The 23,381-nt window shown below is 39.1% G+C and overlaps 1 protein-coding gene across 2 annotated transcripts; it reads right to left on the bottom strand.

Annotated features, from left to right (window-relative positions):
- Positions 1-4,360: 4,360 nt before the first annotated feature.
- Positions 4,361-23,112, bottom strand: dennd2c (DENN/MADD domain containing 2C). Of its 2 annotated transcripts, none has more exons than XM_080899746.1 (19): positions 22,784-23,112; positions 18,657-19,751; positions 16,678-16,790; positions 15,861-15,940; positions 15,531-15,683; positions 14,530-14,608; positions 14,259-14,306; positions 13,519-13,703; positions 12,929-13,038; positions 12,218-12,287; positions 11,046-11,123; positions 10,566-10,706; positions 9,431-9,579; positions 7,773-7,950; positions 7,511-7,552; positions 6,741-6,849; positions 6,099-6,341; positions 5,204-5,290; positions 4,361-5,128 (listed from the first exon to the last, which is right to left on the bottom strand). In XM_080899746.1, exons 2-19 carry the CDS (start codon positions 19,544-19,546, stop codon positions 5,097-5,099), a joined length of 2,787 nt encoding a protein of 928 aa, XP_080755872.1. In that variant the 5' UTR covers positions 19,547-19,751; positions 22,784-23,112; the 3' UTR covers positions 4,361-5,096. The 2 variants fall into 2 exon arrangements, with proteins under 2 accessions (XP_080755872.1, XP_080755873.1); XM_080899747.1 differs by having other exon boundaries at positions 14,259-14,303.
- Between the last annotated feature and the right edge of the window lie 269 nt (positions 23,113-23,381).

The following is a 23,381-nucleotide window of genomic DNA, read 5'->3' as shown; positions in this document are numbered from 1 at the left end:
AAGTATTGCACAAGGTATTGTACAGTGAGGTGAAGAGGCACTACAGCTTAGTTGTTCCCCCCTCCTTTGTCCTCCTGTTTCCCCTCCCTCTCCCCTCCAGAGAGGAGTTAAACAGTTTGATGGTGTGTGGGACAAAGGAGTTTTTAAGTCTGTTAGGGGCTGATGGGCTGATGAGAATGTGGGTAGACAGAGTAGTGACACTAAAAATTTGAAAGAGCTGAATTCAAGTTACAGCAAAACAGAAGAGATGAGAAAACCAGGGCAGCGATAACACCTCATATTACCAACAGCATTGTAGCTAGAACACAAGAATTTAGATGTTTCTTAATAAACTTTGATAAAGTGAGTTTTGCTCATTAAAAGAATAAATAACCAGAGAGACTTTATATAAATGCAACAGAGTACTCTTTGTAGTCATACTTTTGAAAACAATTATGACATTTGATTTTTTCTTTTCTTTTTAAAAACTCCGTATGACCTTAGGAGAACTCCTAATTCTACTAATTCATAAGAATGCACTACCTCAAAGACATTTATTTACAGTCCCAACTGCAAAGTTGATCAAAAAGTAAAGTTTTAAGTCTAACCTTAAAAGAAGAGAGGGCATCTGTCTCCTGAACCCAAACTGGGAGCTGAAAGCTCTGCCTCCCATTCTACTTTTGGAACCTGTAGGAACCACAAGTAATGCCACAGTCTTAGAGCAAAGTGCTCTGTTTGGACGAGGACAGGTAGTCTTGTGATGCAATGAGGCTTGCTTATTAGGACTCTGTAATATGAAATATGAATGTGGGGTTGAGGCTGGATTATTGATGAGGCAAAATGGAAAACTTTCTTGAGACCACAGATCATCAGGCGGATGTATTCTAAAATGTGGGAACCACTAATATAAGCAAATATGATTAATGAATCTTCTTTTTTACAAAATCCTGAGACACTATTTTGGAAAAGATTTCTTGTCAGGATTTAGTTTTAAGACCATTGAACTGAATGGTTTAAAGTGAAAAACAAAAATCCTTGCAGTATAATGTATTGTTTTGAACACAGTGCATTATATTGTACATTATAAGTGAAAACGACTCTTGCGAGTCCAAAAAAAGAAAAAAGTGGAAGGAATTCATTCAGATTCATTGTGGGTTTGGGGTCACCAGGGGCTCTCACAGTTTAATACAACCTCAGGAAACAGTGGGTGTACATAACAGTAGTGGAGCAGTAAAAGTAGCAACTGAATACAAGAAAGTAATCAAATATTGACTCCAGACTCAATGACAATGAGAAGCCTACACAAATAAAATTCTCATGGGGTTTGGGTACTGTCTTCTCTGTCTTGTATATCACAGTTTTCAGTCAACTTGCTGACCTCCTGAGGACGCACTGTACTTTGATATATATATATTGCCTAGATTTCATAGGGCCAAACCCCAGAAGGACAAATAACACGATTCACCAGCACCTGATTAAATGAAGTGACTCCAGGTGTGTTCACGTGTGCTGTCACTGACGTGTTCCCAGTGTGCTCGTTCATGCATCACAGTGTGAGTTTAGCTGTTTTAATATAAACTAGTAATACATGTATAAACTCCACTCTCAGTACATGTGGTGTAGCACTGTTATCAACAACTATTGCTGTGCCATGAGGTCTCATAGCGCTGTTGTAATAGTTGCACAAACAACATAAGCATATTATTAGTATTTGCATTTTAGCTTCATTGTTTGCATCCACTCCTCTATTTATGAACGAGGTGATTTCTATGAAAATGAACGAGTCACAGCTGCTGGTAAACAAAGTAAATATCTGGATTTCCATGAAAATCAAACAAGTTGCAGCTTCTCGTCTCGTCAAGGTCGAGAAACTTGCTAGAGTGTCACAATCAGGCCCAGATAAAGAGAGAATTCACGGGCAGTTTCGTCTGTGTGTGCATCCTGTGAGCACTTCAGAGGCAGCCTCTGAGGCACGGCTTTACAAAAAAACACATGAAAATGTAGAACATGGAATTTCAAACTTGTACTTCAGCAGCGCTTTCTTTGGGTAGACGTGAAATAATGACTACCTGCAGGTGATTAAAGACGTCTCAACGGGGAAATGGATGGAACGCTTTCCAAGTACCACAGTTAATTAATTTTACTTAATTGCTTTCAATCACTGTGAATATTCATCACCATGTCAGAGATGTGTATTGTCGAAGGTGTAGCATTAACATTAGTAGTAAATAGTAGCAATAATAGTGAACAAATTAGTAGACTGGTGGTGTTAAGACTTTAACACCACCAGTGGTGTTAGAAAAGTAGCTTTGGTGTTTGAACGAAGCATGACGTCATTGTCTCAAAAGTGCCTCGTAAGGGCTTCTCTTCATTGACTCCCCATTAAATTCAGAATCAAATTTAAAATCCTTCTCCTCATATACAAGGTCTTGAATAATCAGGCCCCATCTTATCTTAAAGACCTCACAGTGGTAAGCTCCTAGGATTTTAAAAGTAGAATGGGAGAGAAAGCCTTCAGCTTTCAGGCACTTTTTCTGTGGAACCCAGTTTGGAGCTGGTTCACCTCTTTTCACTCTCCACGCGTTTATACACCACTATGCATTTAACCGTTATTTATTATTAATCTCTGTCTTTCTTCCACAGTGTCTGCCACCCCCCTCCGGTTCTCCCAGAGGTTTCTTCCTGTTAAAAGGGAACTTTTCCTTCCCACTGTCGCCAAGTGCTTGCTCATAGAAGGTCATCTGATTGTTGGGGTTTTCTCTGTTTAATTACTGGACCTTTACTTTACACTATATATCGCACCTTAAGGTGACTGTCATTTTGATATAGCGCCTATATAAATCTAATTAAATAGAACTGAGTTGAATTGAAAAAATGGTAAAATTAATATATATGTCACATTATAATGGAAAGAGTTTAGAAGATCAAATTTCAAATCAAATATTGTATCCCAGTGCCATTTTTCTTGTAAACATGAAAATATCTTTGCAGACCTATTTTATATGTATTGGCTCTGATTTTGAGTTGCTGGAAGTAGATCACTGGAACGTGCAGACACGAACAAATATTCAAAAGTAGGTTACAGTGAAGTGAAGCGAAAGGAAACCGTTTGTCTTTGAACAGTAGATGTAGGAAGATTAAAAACAATGTGTAAATTTGCCTGTAGGACATTCCAAGACTGGTGATTTTTGTTTGCTATTGTCCATAAATTCCATGGGAAAAGGGCAGCAACGTGTTTCTCTGTATTTTCCTCTGAACGCTGAATCTCAATGTTCTTACTGACTATCAAGTAAATATTTAAACAAGAAATGCCTCGAGTGACCTGCATATTTATGTAAATGGTGCGTTGCTTGGAGCCCTTGCAACACCTTAAATTCTTGACAAGTTTATCACACAACTATGTGACACTGTGTAGCATTTATCTACACACTGCACAACTCAAATGAGTGCAATTCAGTCTTACTATAAAGTTAAAAATCTGAATGTATGAAAATAAACTTAATTATAATAATAGCTGTAATCTTTTACATCAGGTGTCTTGCTGGCAGGTTTTTGCACATTTTGTCTGAAATAGGGAAAAGACACTTGACACTTTCGTTGCTGTTAGGCTTCATGTTGGAGCTTAGAGTAGAAAGACGTGGAGACAGCGCCCCCATATGGTCATAATCCTGATGTACTGGTTATTGTTCGCCACGAAAACATCACGTGATTTCATTCACCTGACGACTGCCTCTTAGGCCACGTGTATCATCCCAGCAAACGCGTCTTACCCTGCGTTATATTTCTATACAAGCAGAAGAATGTTATTCACCTCTTTTGAGGTTAGGCTTGTAATCAGTGTGAATTTCATATATAGTGAGTAAATTTAGGTCAAAGGAACAAACATTTTACATGATATGATGATCAGAAAAAAAAAGAGCAAAATAATGTGTAAAGAACAGAAAGATTTTAAAAATCTATGTGCTTTGACTATATGTAATATAGTTCCTAGAAAAGCAAGGCCCCTTATTGCCCAACTGCCCTGTTAAATCAATTGTCTGACAACAACCTTAAATATAAAAAGTTTGCATAAAGACACTACAAAGACTAGATAACACTAGAATTACAATTTACATATGTAAATGGTCTTTTCCTGTATAAACAGGGTATTTTGTTATTTTACATCAACCAATCATACCCTGCTTTTTTCCCCCTTCCTGGTCTTTCTGAATAACCTACATGAACTAAAAATAATCTCACTATACTCACATTTTGAAGCGGACAACCTAAGATAAAATAAATAAATAAATAATGGCTTAAAATTGGTCCGTTATAGAGGGTTAAGGTAGAACCCAAAGGTTTGTGTATAATAAACAACTGAGAATTAAACAGTCTTGGAAGCTTATATTTAAAAAGTATGATAAGTCATGCTTTAATACAAAAATATTCCAAATACTGTACACTTGTTCTGAACATGTGCAAAATGTCAAAAAAAATATTTACAATTCCAGTAAACAGAATTTAAAAAAAAACCCATATAATGACCAATTGATCGGATTGAGTTTGAACCTAGAAAAACGGAAACGTTCTCTTAGAGATATTAAGCCCAAACTGAAGAAACAACACAGACACAACATCCAAGTGACAGGAATGGAACAATGAGAATGTTATTTACATGCGCAAGTATAAGACACAAAAGACCCACCAGGCTGGATCCATGCACACAAATTTTAAATGTAAAGTACTTGATTGAAATGTAAGATTGATGCGATTCAAATGTTAGTAGAGTTCCAAGTAAACAGGTTTCTGTGTAAATGGACATAGTGGTTATAACCACACGCTCAAAGATACAACGGTTGATTCTAAGGTCCTCAAAAGAATTTGTAAAATTTAAAAAACAAAACCATATCCCACACACACACACTTTTCCAGTTTTCTCCCAGTAAGAAATGCACTGGTCTCAAACTTGAGTTCATGGTTATAACATGAGTCTGCTCCTCCACATCAAGTCTTCTTTGTCCCTTTCACCCTCTATCAGAAGACTCTTTCACAGGCACGGAAATTTCTCAGACCAGGAGCAACAAGAGTTCTGTTTTTAATCACAAAGTCCTTCTTTTACAGAGATGTTGGCCTTTTTTTCATTTAATTTGCAGGAGCTTCATCTTGTTTCCTAAAAGCAGAAGAGGAACAATTAAGTGATGAACACTAACCTTTTAAAATGAACATTTATTGGAGTGACACTTACCCAGTCCTTTAAGAAATTTGTTCACACCACTTGGCTCAGGCTCAGGGCATGAATCCAGATACTCAGCCACTCTGGTTTCAAAGAGACCTGTGGGAAAGATGGAAAGACAGTAGCAGAAAAAAAGGATTAGACAGTCTTCATATGCTACAGCTCATTACGCACAGACCAGATGTCAAAAAATGTAGAAACGCAGTAGAAAAGTGCATTATTCCCATCACACTGACATACTCATGGTCTCTTTTACATGCAGGATCAAAGTTTGTCTCACCTTATTTTTCACTTACACCGTATCAAACGTGCGTATGCACAGTTTGAATTTATGTGTGTGGTCTGCACATCTTTATAAATAGCATTGAGTGGGAAAAGGCTTATGCATACTTTTTGTCCGTTTATACGCCCAGCCCCTAGTGCTTGCATGCAGGGAAAATTGTTTTCACTCAGTTTTAGGCTCGCTTGTTGTGACTCATTTAATTTAATGCATATGTCTGCTTTAATATGATTCAACACTGCTATTTATCCATTTACCGGTTATGTGGAAACAATGACTTGTTTATTTCAACTTTTATGCAACATCTTGCAGGATGATGTTTTATATTCTTCACATTCATCTGTCCCACCAAGATGTACAACGTTGGCTACGTTTCACTGTGAAGCTGGATGAATTCTAAATTTCTGTTTTGCTTTTGTATTTTGCTGTTTATTGGCACAGCTCTGCAGTTATTATGTTAAAAGGTAAAGTCAGCCTCTGAAGCAATGAAATCTAAATCGAGCACAGTTCCAGCTGGCATGAGTGTCTCCCGCCTCATGATTTAGTTTTACCTATTTTTTTCAGAACTCTAACAGTGGAAACAAAATATTCCCAAACAGAAAAAAACATAACATCTAAAAAAATGACCTCTTCCTCCTCCCTTGCGCAGCTCCTTGTCCTGAATGAAACCAGCAAACATCTGAGTGTCCATGAAGAGCTGCAGGAACTGCCGGACTCCCCGAGAGGGATGAGATTTGCGGAAACTGTCCCGCTGGAGCTCCTTGTTGCCATTGGGGGACTCGACCATGTGGAGTGGATAGTGTCCCACTAGCTCCACGAACAATCGCACAAACGCCTCCGACATCAAGGAGCTCAAATCAGTTTGCTGGTCTGAATGATTAAATAAGGAAAATGTTAGCACAGCAGTAAGGTTAATACTTAATGAAATGCTAAAAGCCTATGATTACATGAAAAAAAGAACAACAACAAGGGGGTCATCAACACAAATCTGGTTAAAGATTTGTAATCACACAACTGGAACTAATGAGCAGAAAACAGAATGTGCATTGATCTGCAGTAGGTTTGCCCTGCTGTGCTGCTGACATTTGCAGCTCATTTCTGCACAGCCAGATTTAGCTGGCAGAACAAAAGGACACACTGATATGCTATGATGAAAACTGATGCCAGCAAATATTCTTCTCATCGTCACTTTAAAAATGGAACTTCATCTTGTGATAGCGAGACTGTTTTGTAGATAAATCTTGTGTTCTTCGCGTCTGTTCCACCAACCTCCACACGTGTTTCCATTTTCTTCTCTCAGAATATCTTGCCTCTCCTCCAGGATCTGCTGCAACGCCGCCTGGAGTTTACTGGGCAGAATGCAGTCCTCGTCGCCCAGCTGTCACACATCACAAGAAGGGTCAACAGCAGTCACATGATGCAGTTTCTAAGCATGCATTTAATCCGTCACATTGTCTCATAGTTAATATCTATAGTAGCCTCAATATAAAAACATCAAATGTCACTCGTGTTTTCAATTTTTGCTGTGACAAACTAAATAATTATATTTGGTGCTTTGATCACATTGTTTTTTCATGCACTAGATTTAAAACCCAAGACCCAGTGTTAAACTTCAAAAGCACTCTGTACTGGGAAATGTAGCCATTTACTGTTTAATGTGCAAGAATGCAACAGGCCAAAGGAGCAGAATGCCTCCAGCCCACACTGTGCAAGTCAAAGATTTTTAGCCCTTTATTCATAAATTCAAACTGAATGGAGGGATGTTTCTAGAATTACTCATTATGTGTATACTAATATAATGAGCACAACCACACAAAAGTCGGTCAATGACTGAAAAGACTTACTGTTAACTGACAAAATTGCAGCACTGAATCAGCCTTAATGTTTTGATTGTGACAGGACTATGTTCTGGGCTTACATCCCATATAATTTGTCACTCTCAAAATATTCAGCATGCTACCGAGGGACAAGTGTAGGCAAAGCCATCTTTTTGACTGAGACCACACCTATCATTCCCATTATACGTTGTGTGTACACACCTGAATGACAAACTTGTTTGCACACAGATCCACTATGAGCACCTGGGAAGACAGCAAGAAGAAGAATTGACAGTTACTAACTGTAAGACTTAACAATTGTGTAATAAGAGTTATATAAAGGTCCAGTGAGTGTGAGTTACAGTGTGCTGCTGCACAGTGGAAGCAACAGCATGCGTGGAGTGAATATACAGCCAATAAACCATTACACAGGCAGGACTGTCTTTTTAAAGCTCTAATTGTTTTCAAAATTATTTTTACAGACCTCTTCAATGGGAAGCTCCAGCACCTGTGGCAGGCAGGGTGCCAGCACCCCAATAAGGAATGGGGTGGGGGAACAGCTGATGTCCAGCATGCTGGCTGGTAACACCGGCACGAAGGTGTGCTGCCAAGTAAACGGGTAGAGCAGCGCCAAGGCTGCGTGGCTGCAGCGTGACAGCACACTGCAGTGAAGAGATTAGATGAGAGATGAGGTTTATCAAAACACTATTCATGCAATTCCCACACAGATCACATGACACTGAGATATCAATCATGGCTCCCTAAAGATAGAGGATGGCCACATGTATTATTTTTCCACCAAACACTCACAATAAACTGTAAGAGCTTTCAGCAAAACGCCTTAAGTATCAAAGGATTCTCTCAATGCAACTGATCTATGTTAATCCTCTTAGTTCAGCAGTCACTGCTACTCCTGCTGACACTCCTCGTCCCTTTACAGAAAGTTGCATGCGTGCTGTGAAAATCCTCCTCCGCTTTCACCTGGTTGCTCAACTTCTACAGCTAACATTTTCTTGGTTTTGCCAAAGAGCCTTTTTTGTGTTTTTCAAACAGTATCTGTAGCCTCACTAAGATATTCAATCTTTAAAAGGTGAATCGCTAATTTCCCCCAACATTTTCAGCTGCTCTTAGCAAAAAGCCAAATTTCAAATAAAGCTACTTGGAAAAGAAATTTAAAAAAATTTCTCATGGACATTTACTTACGATCTACATTTAATAACTTTCTAATTACCATCAGTCACTTTTAGAGCACTTAACAGAGCAGTAATTGCTTGCCATGCTATTAGAAACTTTTAATTAGTAATTTAGTGTATGTGATCTTTTGATTTTTCTTAATTAATTTTAGACTGTGTCACTTTCTCTAATGTGGCAGTCTCTATTTTTTAAGCTCAGTGTAACAAGCAGCTCACAGATGTTACTTAAATGATGTAAAAAACAGTTAATTTCACCATGTGCAATGTGTTATTTATACCCAGTGTTAGCATTTCTATATTACTTTTTGGTTATTTGGCTAGAGTAAAAGTGAGTTATGGTAACTGGATCAGAGAAACACATTGGTGCAGCATTGCTCGGGTATTGGCATATAACTCTGCACTAAGGTTGTACACATACCAGTCATATGCTTGAAGTTCCAGGTCTGATTAGTTTCGAGTTTGTCTCTTTTGCTCTCTATATCCCACTCTGCTCTCTAAATGTAGCATCTGAGTATTCTGTCTTTCCTCACAATTGAGCAGCTCAAAATTGTATTCAGTGTGACTTGTTTTGAGCTGTTTTGTGTATGTAGCAATTTTTAGTTATCCTACAAGGATACAAATGATGTTAAAAGAAGCCTCCATGTCAGCCTGAGCACAGACAAACTAGAGTGGATCATGCATGATCCGGGCAGCATATGAACTACTTGGTGTGAACAAAAGCCAAACCAATGTTGGACAGAAATCGGTGTTACATCCTGTATCACCTAATGTTCTCACAACTTTTTGAAACAGGTGCTCAGCTTTAACAGGAACTGTTAGAAGTTTGACATAACAATGCAAACTTACAAAGGCATATATCATGGTGGAGCGAATTACCCACTATATTGCTGTATTATAGCCATCAATGCCTGACTGGTCCTGCTGTGAGATGCATGCTACTACATCATACCTGAGTTTGTCAGCGACAAAGATGACCCTCCTCTCGAGCAGAAGGGAGGCGAAAACCTGCAGGAGTTTTGTGACACTGAGACATTCCAGCAGACTGTCAAAGTCCACATGCTCCAGTCTGGAGTCCACAGGTCGGCATAAAGTCAGTTCCTTGCAAAGCAATGAGAGCACACTCAGTCAGGCTAAATATAAATTGTAGTTGTTGACAGTGTGTATGAATGGCTGAAATGTTTATGCAAAACTAAGCCTTTTAGGATGCTGAATACCCATGTTCATGTTGTTCGATCTTTTAACATCTGCCAGATCACCAGAGACTTATGAATGATTAGAGCCAGGGGTTTTGTTCTGTTCTAGCCACATATCGAATAAACATAATTCCGGGAACTAGAGGTTGTTTTTCTTTTTTTTTAAAGAATGAAATCTGATACGTGCATTTCAGCCTTGTAATTCCTCCGATACAAGTTTTTCCATGTGGGTATGCCAAACAAAAGCATAAAAAGCACCTGGGGAGATAAGTGTGTTTTTTGTCCTGACTCTCTCCCCTCATCCCCAACTGGTCAGGGCAGATGGCCGCCCCTCCCTGAGCCACGCTCTGCCTGAGGTTTCTTCCTGTTAAAAGGGAGTTTTCATTCTTCCCACTGTTTTCAAGTGCTTGGTCGCAGGGAGTAAAATATGATTATTGGGGTTTTTTCTCCATTATAGTAGGATCTTCAACTTGAGCACGTTGAGGCAACTGTTGTGATTTCGCTATATAAGTAAAACGGTGTTGAAATGAACTGAATATGATGCTGAGCTCTTGAATTTTAAGAGGTTATAGTCAATGGTCAAATGATAGATGGGGACTTTAGATATAGGTTTTAAATCTAGGACTTCCAAATGTAAGGCTTTGACTTTGCCACACTCCCTGAGTTTTACTGGAAAGGATCCTTACTTTGCATATTTTGACTCTGTAAAACAGAAGTGATCAAACAGTTTGCTGTCAGTGTTTAAAAACACATATATATGTTGCAGCATGGCTGAGCCCTATTGTTTTCACAAATACCCTAAAATTTTGAGTCATTCTGAGTTTGCAGAAGGGAGTGGCTAGAAGGAGCAAAACTACTAATTAACATTTCCTCTTTTGGTTTCAGGCTTACCTCACTCCCAGCGCCTGGGACGAAGCTCTTAACGGTAACTGTGCGTCCAGGGGCTGGAAAAGGAGCTTCCATCACAGTACGCATAAAAGGGTACACGAGAGCCGGAGATATTTCTCTGCGCCTCTCCACCTCTTCCAGAATCTGGTCAGACAAAGCCAGATGAATCAATTTTTGCATGCAGATGGGGTTTTCCTTCAGAGCACACTACTGGTTGTTAATTTCCCTCAGGCCAGCTGAAGGATGGATGAGACACAGTTACATGCATACGATTTCCTTTTGGGAAAGAACCCCACACCCAGTGACTCCTCAGGATTATCTTCTAGTGCACCCTCATCCTATCTTTAAACATGCAGTTTTAAGGCAGCGGGTTTCACAATGTTCAGGGGATTAGCACTAAACTGTAGTCGATCCAGCTCTTTTCATGTCGCAGTAAAAAGTTCTATCAGCAGAAATATGTGTGCACATGTGTTGTGTCTTTACCTTTGCAAAAAGATTGAAACAGCCCAGCTTGCTGACAATACAGTGCACCTCAGGAAGTCTCTTCCCCTTTCCACTGGGCTTAAAGAGACAGTTTCAAATGATAAAAAGGAAGAAACAGAGATGTCATTACAACACCATTAAACACGGCATATCTCTCTCAGTCTCTAAAATGGCAGGAGTAGAAAATCCTAAAAGTCATAAAGTCCCTATCCATGTTTTTCATAGTGGCATCAGTTTTTTCCCCCCATGTCCTCTTCATTAGATGTAACATCCAATGTTGAAACTATAAAAAAACCTGAAAAATCTGCAAAAAAACTGTGCTTGGACAATAAAATTTAAGTAGAATATCAATGACATAAAGCTAATCTGGATCAGGATCCATCACAATCCACAGAATATAGGCCATAAAAATGACAAAAGCAAGCTGGAGCATAATTTGGGTGCAGACCCATGAAGTGATCACTTGGTGTACCGGTAAATTGGATTAAATCCTATTGAGATTCTTTGTAATCATGACTGGACCGTTTTGTTGTTATGAAAGCAGTCATATGAAGTTATTCTCTAACTGCAAATTGAAGATTTCTAAGTGCAGGAAAACTGGGCGCCACAAGTAATCTGAGCATGAGTTTTATGCTTTGGGGATTTACAGCAGACACTTTGCAATGGTTTCCGCCATGTTACAAACACAATTACTGGATTAATCAAGAAAATAACCTGCAGGTTAATGAAGTGAAATTCAAATAGATGTTAATGACACAGTATCTGAAGCAGCGTCTGGAGAAACAGCAAAACTGAAAAAGCTCTCTAAGTTGTGCGAGTTGAGAAAAACAAAATATAAAACTCTCCACATTAGATGTGGCCTAGATCTGTCTGTACTACCCAACAACAAAGTTTATCGCAGACATCTTAACAAGACAACTGCAATAGCAGTAACAAAGCAAAAGAAAAGCACAACACTTGTCATAATTTCAACATACAAAACTGAACCCTTCTCAGGCTAAGGAAAAGGGAACATGATGAAATTCTTCTTGCTCTCTGTCATTAATACAGAAGTGGTTTATGGTCTGTGACTCACATCTCCTAAGAGATGTTGAGTAAGCACAGGGCAGGCTGCCATATCATGACACACACACACACACACACACACAAGAACATTTGAGTCAAATGCTCACCAGGATCTTACGGCAGTAACAAAACCAGCGGCTGCCATCTTCTCCAGTCAGGACAAAGGAAAACGTCTCGCTGTCAACGCAAACACAGATAATGCTATTTATCCGAGGTAATTTAACCATGATGTTCCATGTATAAAAATTGGTGGGAAAAGAGCTGGCTTGATATGAATGATTTCATTATGGAATCATTTCATTACAATTAATTAAACAGGAAAAACACTACACTAAATAAAGACAGACAGAACAGAAAATATGTACATGTACATATTTGTCGTCTGGTAGTTTGTATTGGCACAGATGCATATTTTAGAGGCAGGAAGGGAGTGCAAGTTCTGTTGTAACCCTCATTACAACAATGAACCGCACAGACAAAATGCATGCCCAATTCCCCTTAGCACTCCAATTTAATTAGATCAGACAAAACTTTAATCATCCCTGTGGGGAATTTAAGTGATTGCAACAGTGATTTATGGGTTACAACTAATAGCTGGAGATATTAATAGAAAAAGAGGAAATGGGGTAATAAACATGGCATAAATAAGAACGCTGAACAATACAAAGTCAACAAAAGGACTCCAACACAAAGAAAATGAAAGGAAGATGAAGAAATAATACAGTCTCATGTTACCATTACATCACTGGCTTAGCTTTGCTGTGACACAGCATACATCAGGCATGGTGTTAAAACATTGTTGTTGTGTTTAAGCTGACCTAGGCATCAGTGCAGAAGGTTTCCAGTCCTGAGAATCAGGGAAGCAGAACCTTGGGATCACCTTCAGCTGATCCTCAGCTTCTTTAGAAAGCCGGGACGACTTCTCAAACTGAAAGAGAAAAACTCAAGGCTACTACAGGCCAGTCGATTCCCAGAGATCCAATAAAATCAATAAAACAAACAAAAAAAACCACCAAAAATTAAAAGTGTTAAAAGTTTCCTGTAAATTAAAATAAATAAATAAATAATAATAATAATAATAATAATAATAATTTTTTAAAAATCAACAAACATGCACAGTCTCAAGTATGTGGTCGAATGCACCTAAAGAGATCATTTCTTTTATATTCCAGGGAGAAAAATGCAAATATATACCCAAATCTGGAAAAACACATCAAAAGAGTCCATCTGAGAAGCCTTATATCAGCCTGGGAAATTCCCCGTATACAAATTCTCAAAAGGATTTTTTGTTATGTACAATGAGAATCCCTTAATATCACCAAACAAGATTACAATTTAGTTGTGAAATTGTCACAAATGACATCAATTCATGCAATATGAACAAAGCAGAGTTGTGCAGACTGCTAACCATTTTGGGGAACTGTTGTGTAATTTCAGGGGAGTAGGTGTTTTCTTGGGAGCTTTTTCTTAGTGACACCACCACAAAGATCTGGAAAAGCTGCTGCTGCTGCATCTGGATCAGGTCTCTCTCCAGGGTGCGGTAGCCTGGCCTTCGTTTCAATGTAGACTGGATGTAAACTGATCTCCTGGAGCCTGTTCAACACCACACAGTGACACAATACAGTCATGTTTATCCTGGGAAAAATCCCAACCAGCACAGAGAAGCAATAAAAGGTCTTCTTAATGTCTATATAATGTAAAACTGTAGCTATAACACTGACTGCTTTAAGGTTGCTCAATGATGACCTATCATGCTAATTTCTAACTCTGCTTTTTATTCTTCAACTCTACTACAGCGTTGCATGATTCACACTAAATAAAGAATCCTTTTTATCTTATGCTGAGCCTTGATTCAACTTATTTCATTCACTGCCTGAAACAAGCTGTTTTAGCTCCATCTTTCTAATGAATGACTTATCCTTTAAACATTAGTTGAGCTCCTAATTAAAAACTTTGGAGATGTTTGGTGTGATCATTTAACACTAACACTATACAGTATATGATGTTTTTATCTTCTCGTTTTACCGTAGCACTGGATTTATACTTTCATTTTTAGGAACTAATAGTATTTACTCCATATAAAGTTATCTACCTGTAAACTTTACCCAGAACTAGCATAAAGTGAAAGATTCTGTACGTTTGTTATACCTTTGGTGCCGTCCTCAGGGTCGCTCTCAGTCCCGCTGGTCTCCTCTGCTTATATAAATTGGAGGAGGAGGGATAGATTAGTGAGAAGCAGAGGAATGGGGAAAACTTGCATAATCAGATGCAGACAGCAAGTCTTTGTTTCATAATTTCATTTCATTGCCGACTGCGACTGGCCTTATGTGTATCATCAAAAGATGGGTATTTCCACCAAGAGGCTCAACTTAATCTTGATGTGTTGATGTGGATCTGCCACTATGTGTTTGTGTCTCACCTCGCACGGTGACTCCTTGGTTCTTCACTCTCTTCCTCCCTCGCTTGTCATCAAAGATCGTCTCGATTTTGTTGACATACTATGTAGTAGAAGCACAGGTGCTTGTCAGCCCCATAATTTTAGAGCCATTGCAGAATCCTGATTACATGGAATTATGATATATAGCCACTAACAGCTACTAAATACATAATTATATTACAGATTTTCAGCATTTTTTTCTTCTTTTTTTTAAAACCCCATACCCTTGTTGTTCTTTCTAAAAGAACATAGAGCGGGAAGCTTAAACTTTGTTTTTAAAAGAAGCGCTGCCAATTGAGGAAACAAACTCGTATGGCAATGACAAGTAACATGTCTAACTAACCATAACAGCACTGTTTTGAAGCAGAACAATACATAATAAATGAGTTATTGTCAAGATCTAAATGTGTATTTTTAATATATTCAAAGAGTTCCCAAAAGCGGTTTGTCTAAAATATTTAAGAATACTCAACTCACTCAATATTTCATTATTACTACAGTTTCAGATATTCATTTTACACTATTGAAAAGTTACACAATGGTCTCTTCCTAAAAACAATCAAAATCAACATGACGGGCTTTTTCAAACTAGCTCAAACTCATGGTACTTGGGTCACATTGGGTTTTTTAAGCCATAACCTCTTTTTTCTACAAATATATTTTAAAAAACGCTTTTTTCCCTCTTTACCTTGTCAGTAAAGTCTGTCCCTGTCCAAAACCTTTCCACAGCCATGGGTTAGATGTCCGTAATACTCTTCTGTCTGAATTTACACAAAGTGTTTACACATACTGCTCCAACACTATCTATTATTTTCAGCATCAGCTTCTTCCTGTTCAACAAGTAACCGCCTCCTTTTCTGTTCTACGTAAAACATGAATCATCATTCACTGCCACTCTGTCAGTCACAGGTCACATGGAAATGGGCACCAAAAATGCTGTCAGCCAGCCATAGTATCAAATTCAATTGTATGTGCAAATATACCTGGGGTATCCTGTGTATTTTCTGAGTGCTTCCACGCCGTGGTGCAGCTGGTTTGGGAGTGTCTGCAATGGTTGAAGATTTGGACACAGCTTGGAACACCTTCCTGTCCACTTTACTAGCATACCTGTATAACGTTTGGGGTTTAGAAGGCAACTGGAACAAAAGAAGTGCTAAGTTAATGCTCAGTTTCAGATAATTACTTGGTATCAAACTACAATAATTCCTTCTTCCTTTGTTTCTCAGGTTGACACATTTGTTACATTGATGCATAACTAATAAAAATACTCCTGTACTATTAAAGCGGGACATACATGGAATGTTATCCATTACCTTTGGGAGAGGCCTTGCAATAGGGATACACATTGGAGATAGCTTGACATCCTCATAGGGGTTATCTCTGGTCACATCACCTGAGGGTAAGGTAGAGTGATGGGAAGGATTAGACAGCATGCCTGGACGTCTTCAAGACATAGAAGCAACTGAGACAGCCTAAATTTGCTGAAACTACAACAAATTGTTTAAAATGCATGGTAGCACCTATCTGCCAAGTGCTGTGAAATACTGAATTTGTGACATTGCAATGCAAAAGCTATTATTATACACTTGTATCAAACAGCTAGGCCACATTTACAGACACTACATATTGTGAATAGGTGTTATGTCTGATCCCACTAGTCACAGCATGTTTTTCCATCGTGAACATGAGGAATAATTCTAGTAACTGTAGGAAATCTGTGGGCAATCAGGAAAAGGAAACATCATCAGTTGAGCTGCTATACTTAGTACTACTAAGTAGTACTAAGTATAGTATGCTTAGTACTACTAAGTATACTATACTAAGAATAGTATACTTAGTATACTATTCTTAGTTAGCGTATTGTCTGTCTTGTTAATGTTGGTTTATAATGGAGCACTGTAACAAAAAAATATTTTCCCCCAGGGATCAATAAAGTATTCTGATTCTGATTCGGATTATACAACAATAAGCCAAATCCTAACTGAGAATACTGAAATTTACATCAACCCAGCGACAGGTACCCAGGAGTCTTTATGATTTCCTGTCTTTGTCTTTTGTGCTAACAGCCAGATAAATCAGAAGCTCTGGAAGTTCATTCAAAATCAGCTCCACATTGGGAATAGGACTTACAGACGATGTCCTCGTAAATATTGTCATCAGAGTAGGCATGGTAAAGGGCATCATCTGCCCGAGGGCCTTGCTCTGCCGTCAGGCGTGATGCATCCTCATACTCAAAGGACTTCCTGTGACAGGGAGAGAAGCGATGGCAGTGAGAAAGGCTGTTGACCTAAAGATAACCATTATACTGTTCACTCTATTGTTGTATGTTTAGCCATTACCCGACAACAAAATGCCTTGTTGATATGAAACCCAGAAAAACAAGGAGATAGTGCAGGGAGAGAGAGAATAATCATCATGGAAGGAAATGACTGAGCGCATGATAGAGAAGTTGCAATATGGTAACAGTTTTTCTGTGTCACAGACAGTACAGAAATATGGAAATGGACAGTCTGTCTGAGTGCAGAAACTGAAACTGCGATGTTACTAAAGTTCACGTGATAAAATACCTGGCCAGGTGCAGATACTTCATAATGTACAAGCTTAAATGAAAGCTTCCTCTAAAGATGGTAAACAAGAAGCCCTGTGCTACCTGTGTGCAGACATGACAGGAAGACTCCGAATCGAGCTACTGGCATAAACTAAAAAGGTTGATTACATTGCCTACAATACGTAACAACAAAAATATTGCACAATTAGTAGTTTGTGAAACTCTGTTTTACAGTTTATGAAACATCCTGTCCTGTGCTCTAACAGAGGGGAAACAGACTTTCTCTACCTACATGTGAAAAAAATAACCATTCAAACTTTTTAATCTATTGGACAAGCAAACTTTCGTCCTCTTTGAAAGGGTACCTAATGATAAAGGCACTGCAATCAATAACACCTACACCTACCTATGTTTGTATCTTTATATTTCAACAATAGAGTAGGAAATATACCCCATTATTCATTATACTGTCAAATGTATGAAATTAGAATTAATGGATCCTGATTAGAGGCCAATAATTAGAACCTTTTTAAAAAAACAACAACATATGGTCCAAGTATCAAGTTCTCTTTTACACTCAAGTATATTTTACCATTATTCACCGTCTAAAAACCTCTTTAAAGTCTTCAAAATGCCCGAGTCTATTATTAATATTTTACACTGCATGTATTATAAACATCTGCCAGTTTTCTATGACTGGCCAATCCAGGAAATTCAGCCAGTAGAGCCTTTGATGCAATAAAAGGTCATCAGAAACAAAAATTATATTACAGGATCTGCAGGGACAGCACCAGTCAAAAGTCCATCCAAAGTGCTGACTGGTATTGTAATCATTTCAAATGCTGGTGTCAAAGTGTGCGGTTCTACTGTCAGAAGGACAGCACCAGCTTCAGGTGGAATGGCCAAGTCAGATTTGAATAACACTGAAATATTGTGCACGCAGGATAACCCACACACAACTTCAGATATTTTACATGATAACAAATTGTCAGCAAGGTATATTAGTTTCTAAGGCCAAAGGGTGTACTTTCTTTATCTGCAGAGAAGTAAAATCTATCAATCATTTTTTTATATTTTGTTGAAACCATTGATCACTCCTTTTCTTTACCATCTTTGTCTGTATGTACCGTATTAAAAAGGATTAAATGTTTGCTTTTTATGTGTCAAAAGCAATGGTTTTCACAGGACTACAGATAATATAAGCATGTGACACAGTTTAGTCTTGTTTTACTCTGCCTTTAAAATAATGAAAGAGGGACTGTGTGTGTGTGCCCGATGAAGATGACCCTGGACCCATGGCTGCTCAGGAACTAGGCCATTTCTAGACAATAGACGACAATGCTGCCAGATATCATGTGACATCACACCAGGACCCCAGCCAGCAATCAGACTCTGACAGTACCCTCCCCACCCCAAAACTGCTCTACATATACTGTAACTGTTCAGTAAACCTTTCTACTATAGTTTATATCAAAGAAAGTGCTGCAACAGTTCCATTCTACTTTACTTTTAACAAGTACTCTATGATTATTTATGCTTTTCTTTTTGTGCACTTACTGACCTGTTCTTTTTATGTCTTGAAAGTCCTTCACTCTTTCCAACTGGACACGGAGGAGGTGGGAAGTTGGGTGGTTGAGCTACCCTCCTGGTTCTCGTGTTGGAGTGATTGTTATGAGAGGACCCTCTGTCCCATTGTACCATGTACCCTGTGTTGTTACTGTTCTTGGTTCCCCGATACTGGAATGTCCGCTGAGGTTTAGGAGGGGGATTAGCTTCACCTGATGATCCTCTGCCTTTCTCCCAGAGCAGTCGGTTTCCCTCAAGCTTCCGCCAGAAACCCCGGGAAGTGTAGAAGTTACCAGCAGGCATGTTGTCTTCTGGATCATCAGTTGACAGAGGTAGAGGTTTAGAAACTACTTCAGCATCCAAGATACGACCTATTTTTTGGTCACCGTTGGCAGTAATGATTCGTTTATCTGTAGCCTCCACTTTGGGAGATGCAAGTATTTGCGTTGAAAATGTTTTATTTCCTGGCGACGTGGCTAATAATTCACTGGAACCACTACGCACCGGTTCTGACTTCCTGCCACCCACACTGTGTCCAGCCTGTGCTGGGGATTCCTGAAAATCAAATTCCGAGTTATTTCTTTTTGAGACGTCGGCTTTTGCATGAAGACCGCCTCTCCAGCTCTCGTTTGGACAACCATTGCCTAGGAGATCTCCAGACAGAGTCCGAGATACAGTCAGAGGATGTACTTTCACTCCAGTATCATGGCCACTGCTCTGCTGACTGCGGCCTTCCCACTGGGAGATCTTCTCCTTGATGTTAATGACTTGCTTGTGAGAAGGTATCCTCAATGGTGGCCGTCCTTGCTTGGCTGTGGGAGCCTCATTCTGCAGCACAACCTCACCAACCCCACGTCTGACCTGCTCCGCTCTTAGAGCCAGCATATTGTGTCAGCTCATCGCGAATCCTCCATAGGTAAATGTATCAAGTATTTCCCCACAACAGACAGAATCTACTTATTGTTAATTATCCATAAACTGTAATCAAAATCAAAAGAGCCACAAAGTTTATTGTTGGTTCTGTTCTGTCTTCATGTCGTTGTGTGGTGGCAGAGGATCGTTTTCCTCTTGTCTCATTTTATAAAACAACCTAAAAAGAAGATGACAGACTAAAATTACTTATCAGTACAATTAAATCACATCCAAAGAGCACAGTGCACACTGTAGGATCAGAGAAACAAAACCCCAAGGGAAATCTTTCCCCTGAAACAGCATGCATCCAAAGGTGAAGACAAGAACATACTCATGTGAATGCTGGTTTCTGAAAATAAACCTAGTAAAAAAAGAGAAAAAAAGTAAAGACAGTGACAGTGACACATACACTACTATGTATGTGTGCAGTGACCCCCCCCCCCCCCCCCCCCCCCAAAAAAATAAAAAATTCTTCTAGGCCTAGGAGATTTCTGTGATGCCTTCTTCCTAGGCCTCCTTATAGCTGGTCAAATACAAAAACACCTGTAGTACAGCAAATCAAATGCACCTCATTTGAAAGGCTGTCTTTAAATGGTATGGGGGAAGACCGTCTATGCCAGGGGTCGCCAATCCCAGTCCACGAGGGCCGGTGTCCCTGCAGGTTTTAGATGTGTCCTTGATCCATCACAGCTGATTTAAATTTAAATGGATAAATTACCTTCTAAACATGTTTTGAAGTTCTCCAGAGGCCTGGTAATGAACTAATCATGTGATTCAGGTGTGTTGACCCTACAGGGACACCGGCCCTCGTGGACTGGGATTGGGGACCCCTGGTCTATGCGATTTCATGAAGCGTTTGAGACACGGAAAAACACACGAATCTCATTTCTTGCATAAAGAGCCAACGACAATTGATGACGGGGAGCATTTTAACCCCACCTATCCACATGTGGTCGAGCTCTAGATTAGGCGTTCCTCACGTGGTTTAACTATTTATCAGACACAAAAAATAAAAAGATATAAGACAACATATTCTAAATAACTGCGGCCTTTGCTATATGCACTTTAAACTAAAAATCACATGTTGTCAAACATGCACAGATTTGATGTCTGCGATTGTTTTGCAATGCACTCAGTCTGATTTATATATCCTTAGCCGGCATCAACATGATTGCTGAAGTCTCTTGCTCCTGCTTCGCTGGAACCAAACTATTTGGACACGTCGCACATGAGGATCAAGAAGGGGAGACATGGTAAAATTCCACAGCATAGTTCATGATGACTATGAGCTGCATTCCTGCAGATGGAGAGGAGGAGGGTCAGTAAATAGATTCAGCTATAGACAGTCGGACAGTCACTCAGTCTTGCAAATGACACCTTTGTCTGCGTTTGACCCAAATTAAACGTATGTTTGTAGTGGAATGCTGCTCCATCATAGCCAGACCATGCAATGACAATGCAGCTCCCGAACTGACCCACTTGCACTTATTCGTCTGTGTGCGGTATGTAGTACAGGAAGACATGAGTTGCGTTTCCTGAGCTGCAGGAAGAAGGATCAGCAGTGTCCATAATTATGGTGCAGAAAGATTTTCACCCAACCACTGGTTTAAGCTATGTTTAGATCATCTATATTCAAACACTGACTTGGAAATACAAGAAATCCAGAAATATATCAGCCACTGGCCACTTACAGTAACACTGTGAAACATATCAAAATGGGAGCTTCCCTCTTTTCCATGGTATTCAGTTAAAATCAAATATTAGTCCCAAAGCAGTGAACTGTACATTGTTGTGTAGAAAAGCCAGAGGCAAAGTCAAAATGAACGTTTTAATAAGGCGTTCAGCTTTACAGAGTGGCATCCCAGCATTATTTTAGTGAAACTCACTGAGTCATCCATGTAGAAACTAGACAGGGGACACACAAAGCTTGGAGAACCCAGTCATCAGTTGGCAACTAAATTAAACCTAATTGCAGCTTCAAAACCGCCACAACACGCCCTGCAGAGACGTGTGGCATGACATGACATGTTGGAGGTGAGGTATTGTACAACTGTAGTTTATCACCAGCAGTGGCAGTCGGGAGTATAATAAAAGAAAAATGCAGGTTTGCTTTACACCAACATAAAAGGACAGAGCAAGATAAAGTACCTTAAAACGACTGATCCTTCAGCAGTCAGCGGGGTACAGAGGCATTCATTTCCACATCTCCAATGAGGGAGTGACAGACAAACAGCTTTCATGAGGTGTTTTGTGTCAAGTTGTTGCTGCTAGCTGTGCCAAAACAGTCCAAATCCTCTCATAAACACAGACTGAGGCAGATAAACAATCTAAACATCATTACTTCACAATACCACAGTGATAACACCTTGAGTGGCACATGAATATCGAAGAGGCTTTGTCTTGACAGTTATCAATTAACCAAGTTGATTTTCCTATATATTTGGCAAAGCAGACAAATGATTTTCATAGAGCATTTTACAGCCTTAAAGGACAGAGACCTTTGGGAGCTCTATGACCTGAATTGCCTCCATATTTTCTGTTATGAATAGTTACTATGTCCAGATAAACGGAGATAAACTGGAGATTAGCAGGAATGCATGCGGACTGAGTGAAAGGAAACTAGGCTCATGTTTTAAAAAAACAACAACAACAACTGTAAAAATAAATAAATAAATAAATAAATAATAAAAAAATGTCACCCCGCCCTTGCAAAGAACTGAAACTTGGAAACTTAACGGACTCGTTATGGTGAAACCTGTTAAACCGCCGGCTGGAACAGCAATACAGGAATAACGTTTTAGTCACCAGCGAAATCGTACAGTGTAATAAACGAAAAGAAGAAAAATAATAAAAATAATTTATTGGATGCATGCCGAGTTGAAGAAAGGGACTTACTGAACCAGAAAAAGTATTGATACTTACATTAAAACGTGATAATAGCTATACATAATACCGTCAGGTTAAACTTGCCATAGTTTCAGTGGCGTTTGGTGTTGACTTGTCACCATATGAAGAAAGCACAAGGATTGGAGAAGTGTGGGAGAGCTATAAATTTTACGGCCAGCTATTAGCTAACGATATCACTGAATGCAGAAACAGAGCTCCTTGAACATTTTAACTAGGGTTTTCTACGAGAAAGTGATATATAAGCTGTGAAGTAAGTGTAAAGATAGAAAGATGGGTAGATGTGATAGAATCCATACTACTTACCAAAGTATAAGCAGGACTCATGTTCTTTCCTCGTTTTCCCGGCGATAAAATAAATACCGCAAATAAAATCCGACTGCGCTCGGTCTCATCGTTCTATCTGGGAAGGTCTCAATAACGTAAAAAAAAAATGCTACCGTTGTTCAAAAAAAGCAGCCTACAGACTGGTAAACTTAACTTATGAGCACGAAAACTTTATGAGGTATAAAAACGTACCGCTTATACTAATATCTAAACACAGCATGAACAACAACCACAAAGAAAGTGGCCACAGAGGAGAGAAAAGCTGCTAAAGCAGAACACTCCTCGCCCTCCGTCTTTGGACAATTAGCGTCAAGTCAGCCTGAAAATGCGATTTCCGGTTGTAACTTTCAAAATATAAGAGATAACAATTCACCGAGTGTCGTTTCCCCCAATTTATAAGGTGTTCATTGAACTTTCTGGGTGAAAATTGTTTTGTTTTTTTTGTTATGTTCAGTTTTTTATGTTGTCCATTTTTTATTTTTTATGTGTCCTTTATAAAACGTAAATATTGTAAAAGTAAATGTATTTTAGTCCACTGCAATTGTACGTTTGCTGGCGTCAGTTGTCCAACAAGACC

The sequence above is a fragment of the Rhamphochromis sp. 'chilingali' genome (genome assembly GCF_963969265.1).
Source record: "Rhamphochromis sp. 'chilingali' genome assembly, chromosome: 12".
Classification (NCBI taxonomy): domain Eukaryota; kingdom Metazoa; phylum Chordata; class Actinopteri; order Cichliformes; family Cichlidae; genus Rhamphochromis; species Rhamphochromis sp. 'chilingali'.
Note: the sequence above shows the minus strand (reverse complement) of the source record. Positions and strands in the feature narration are given on the sequence as shown.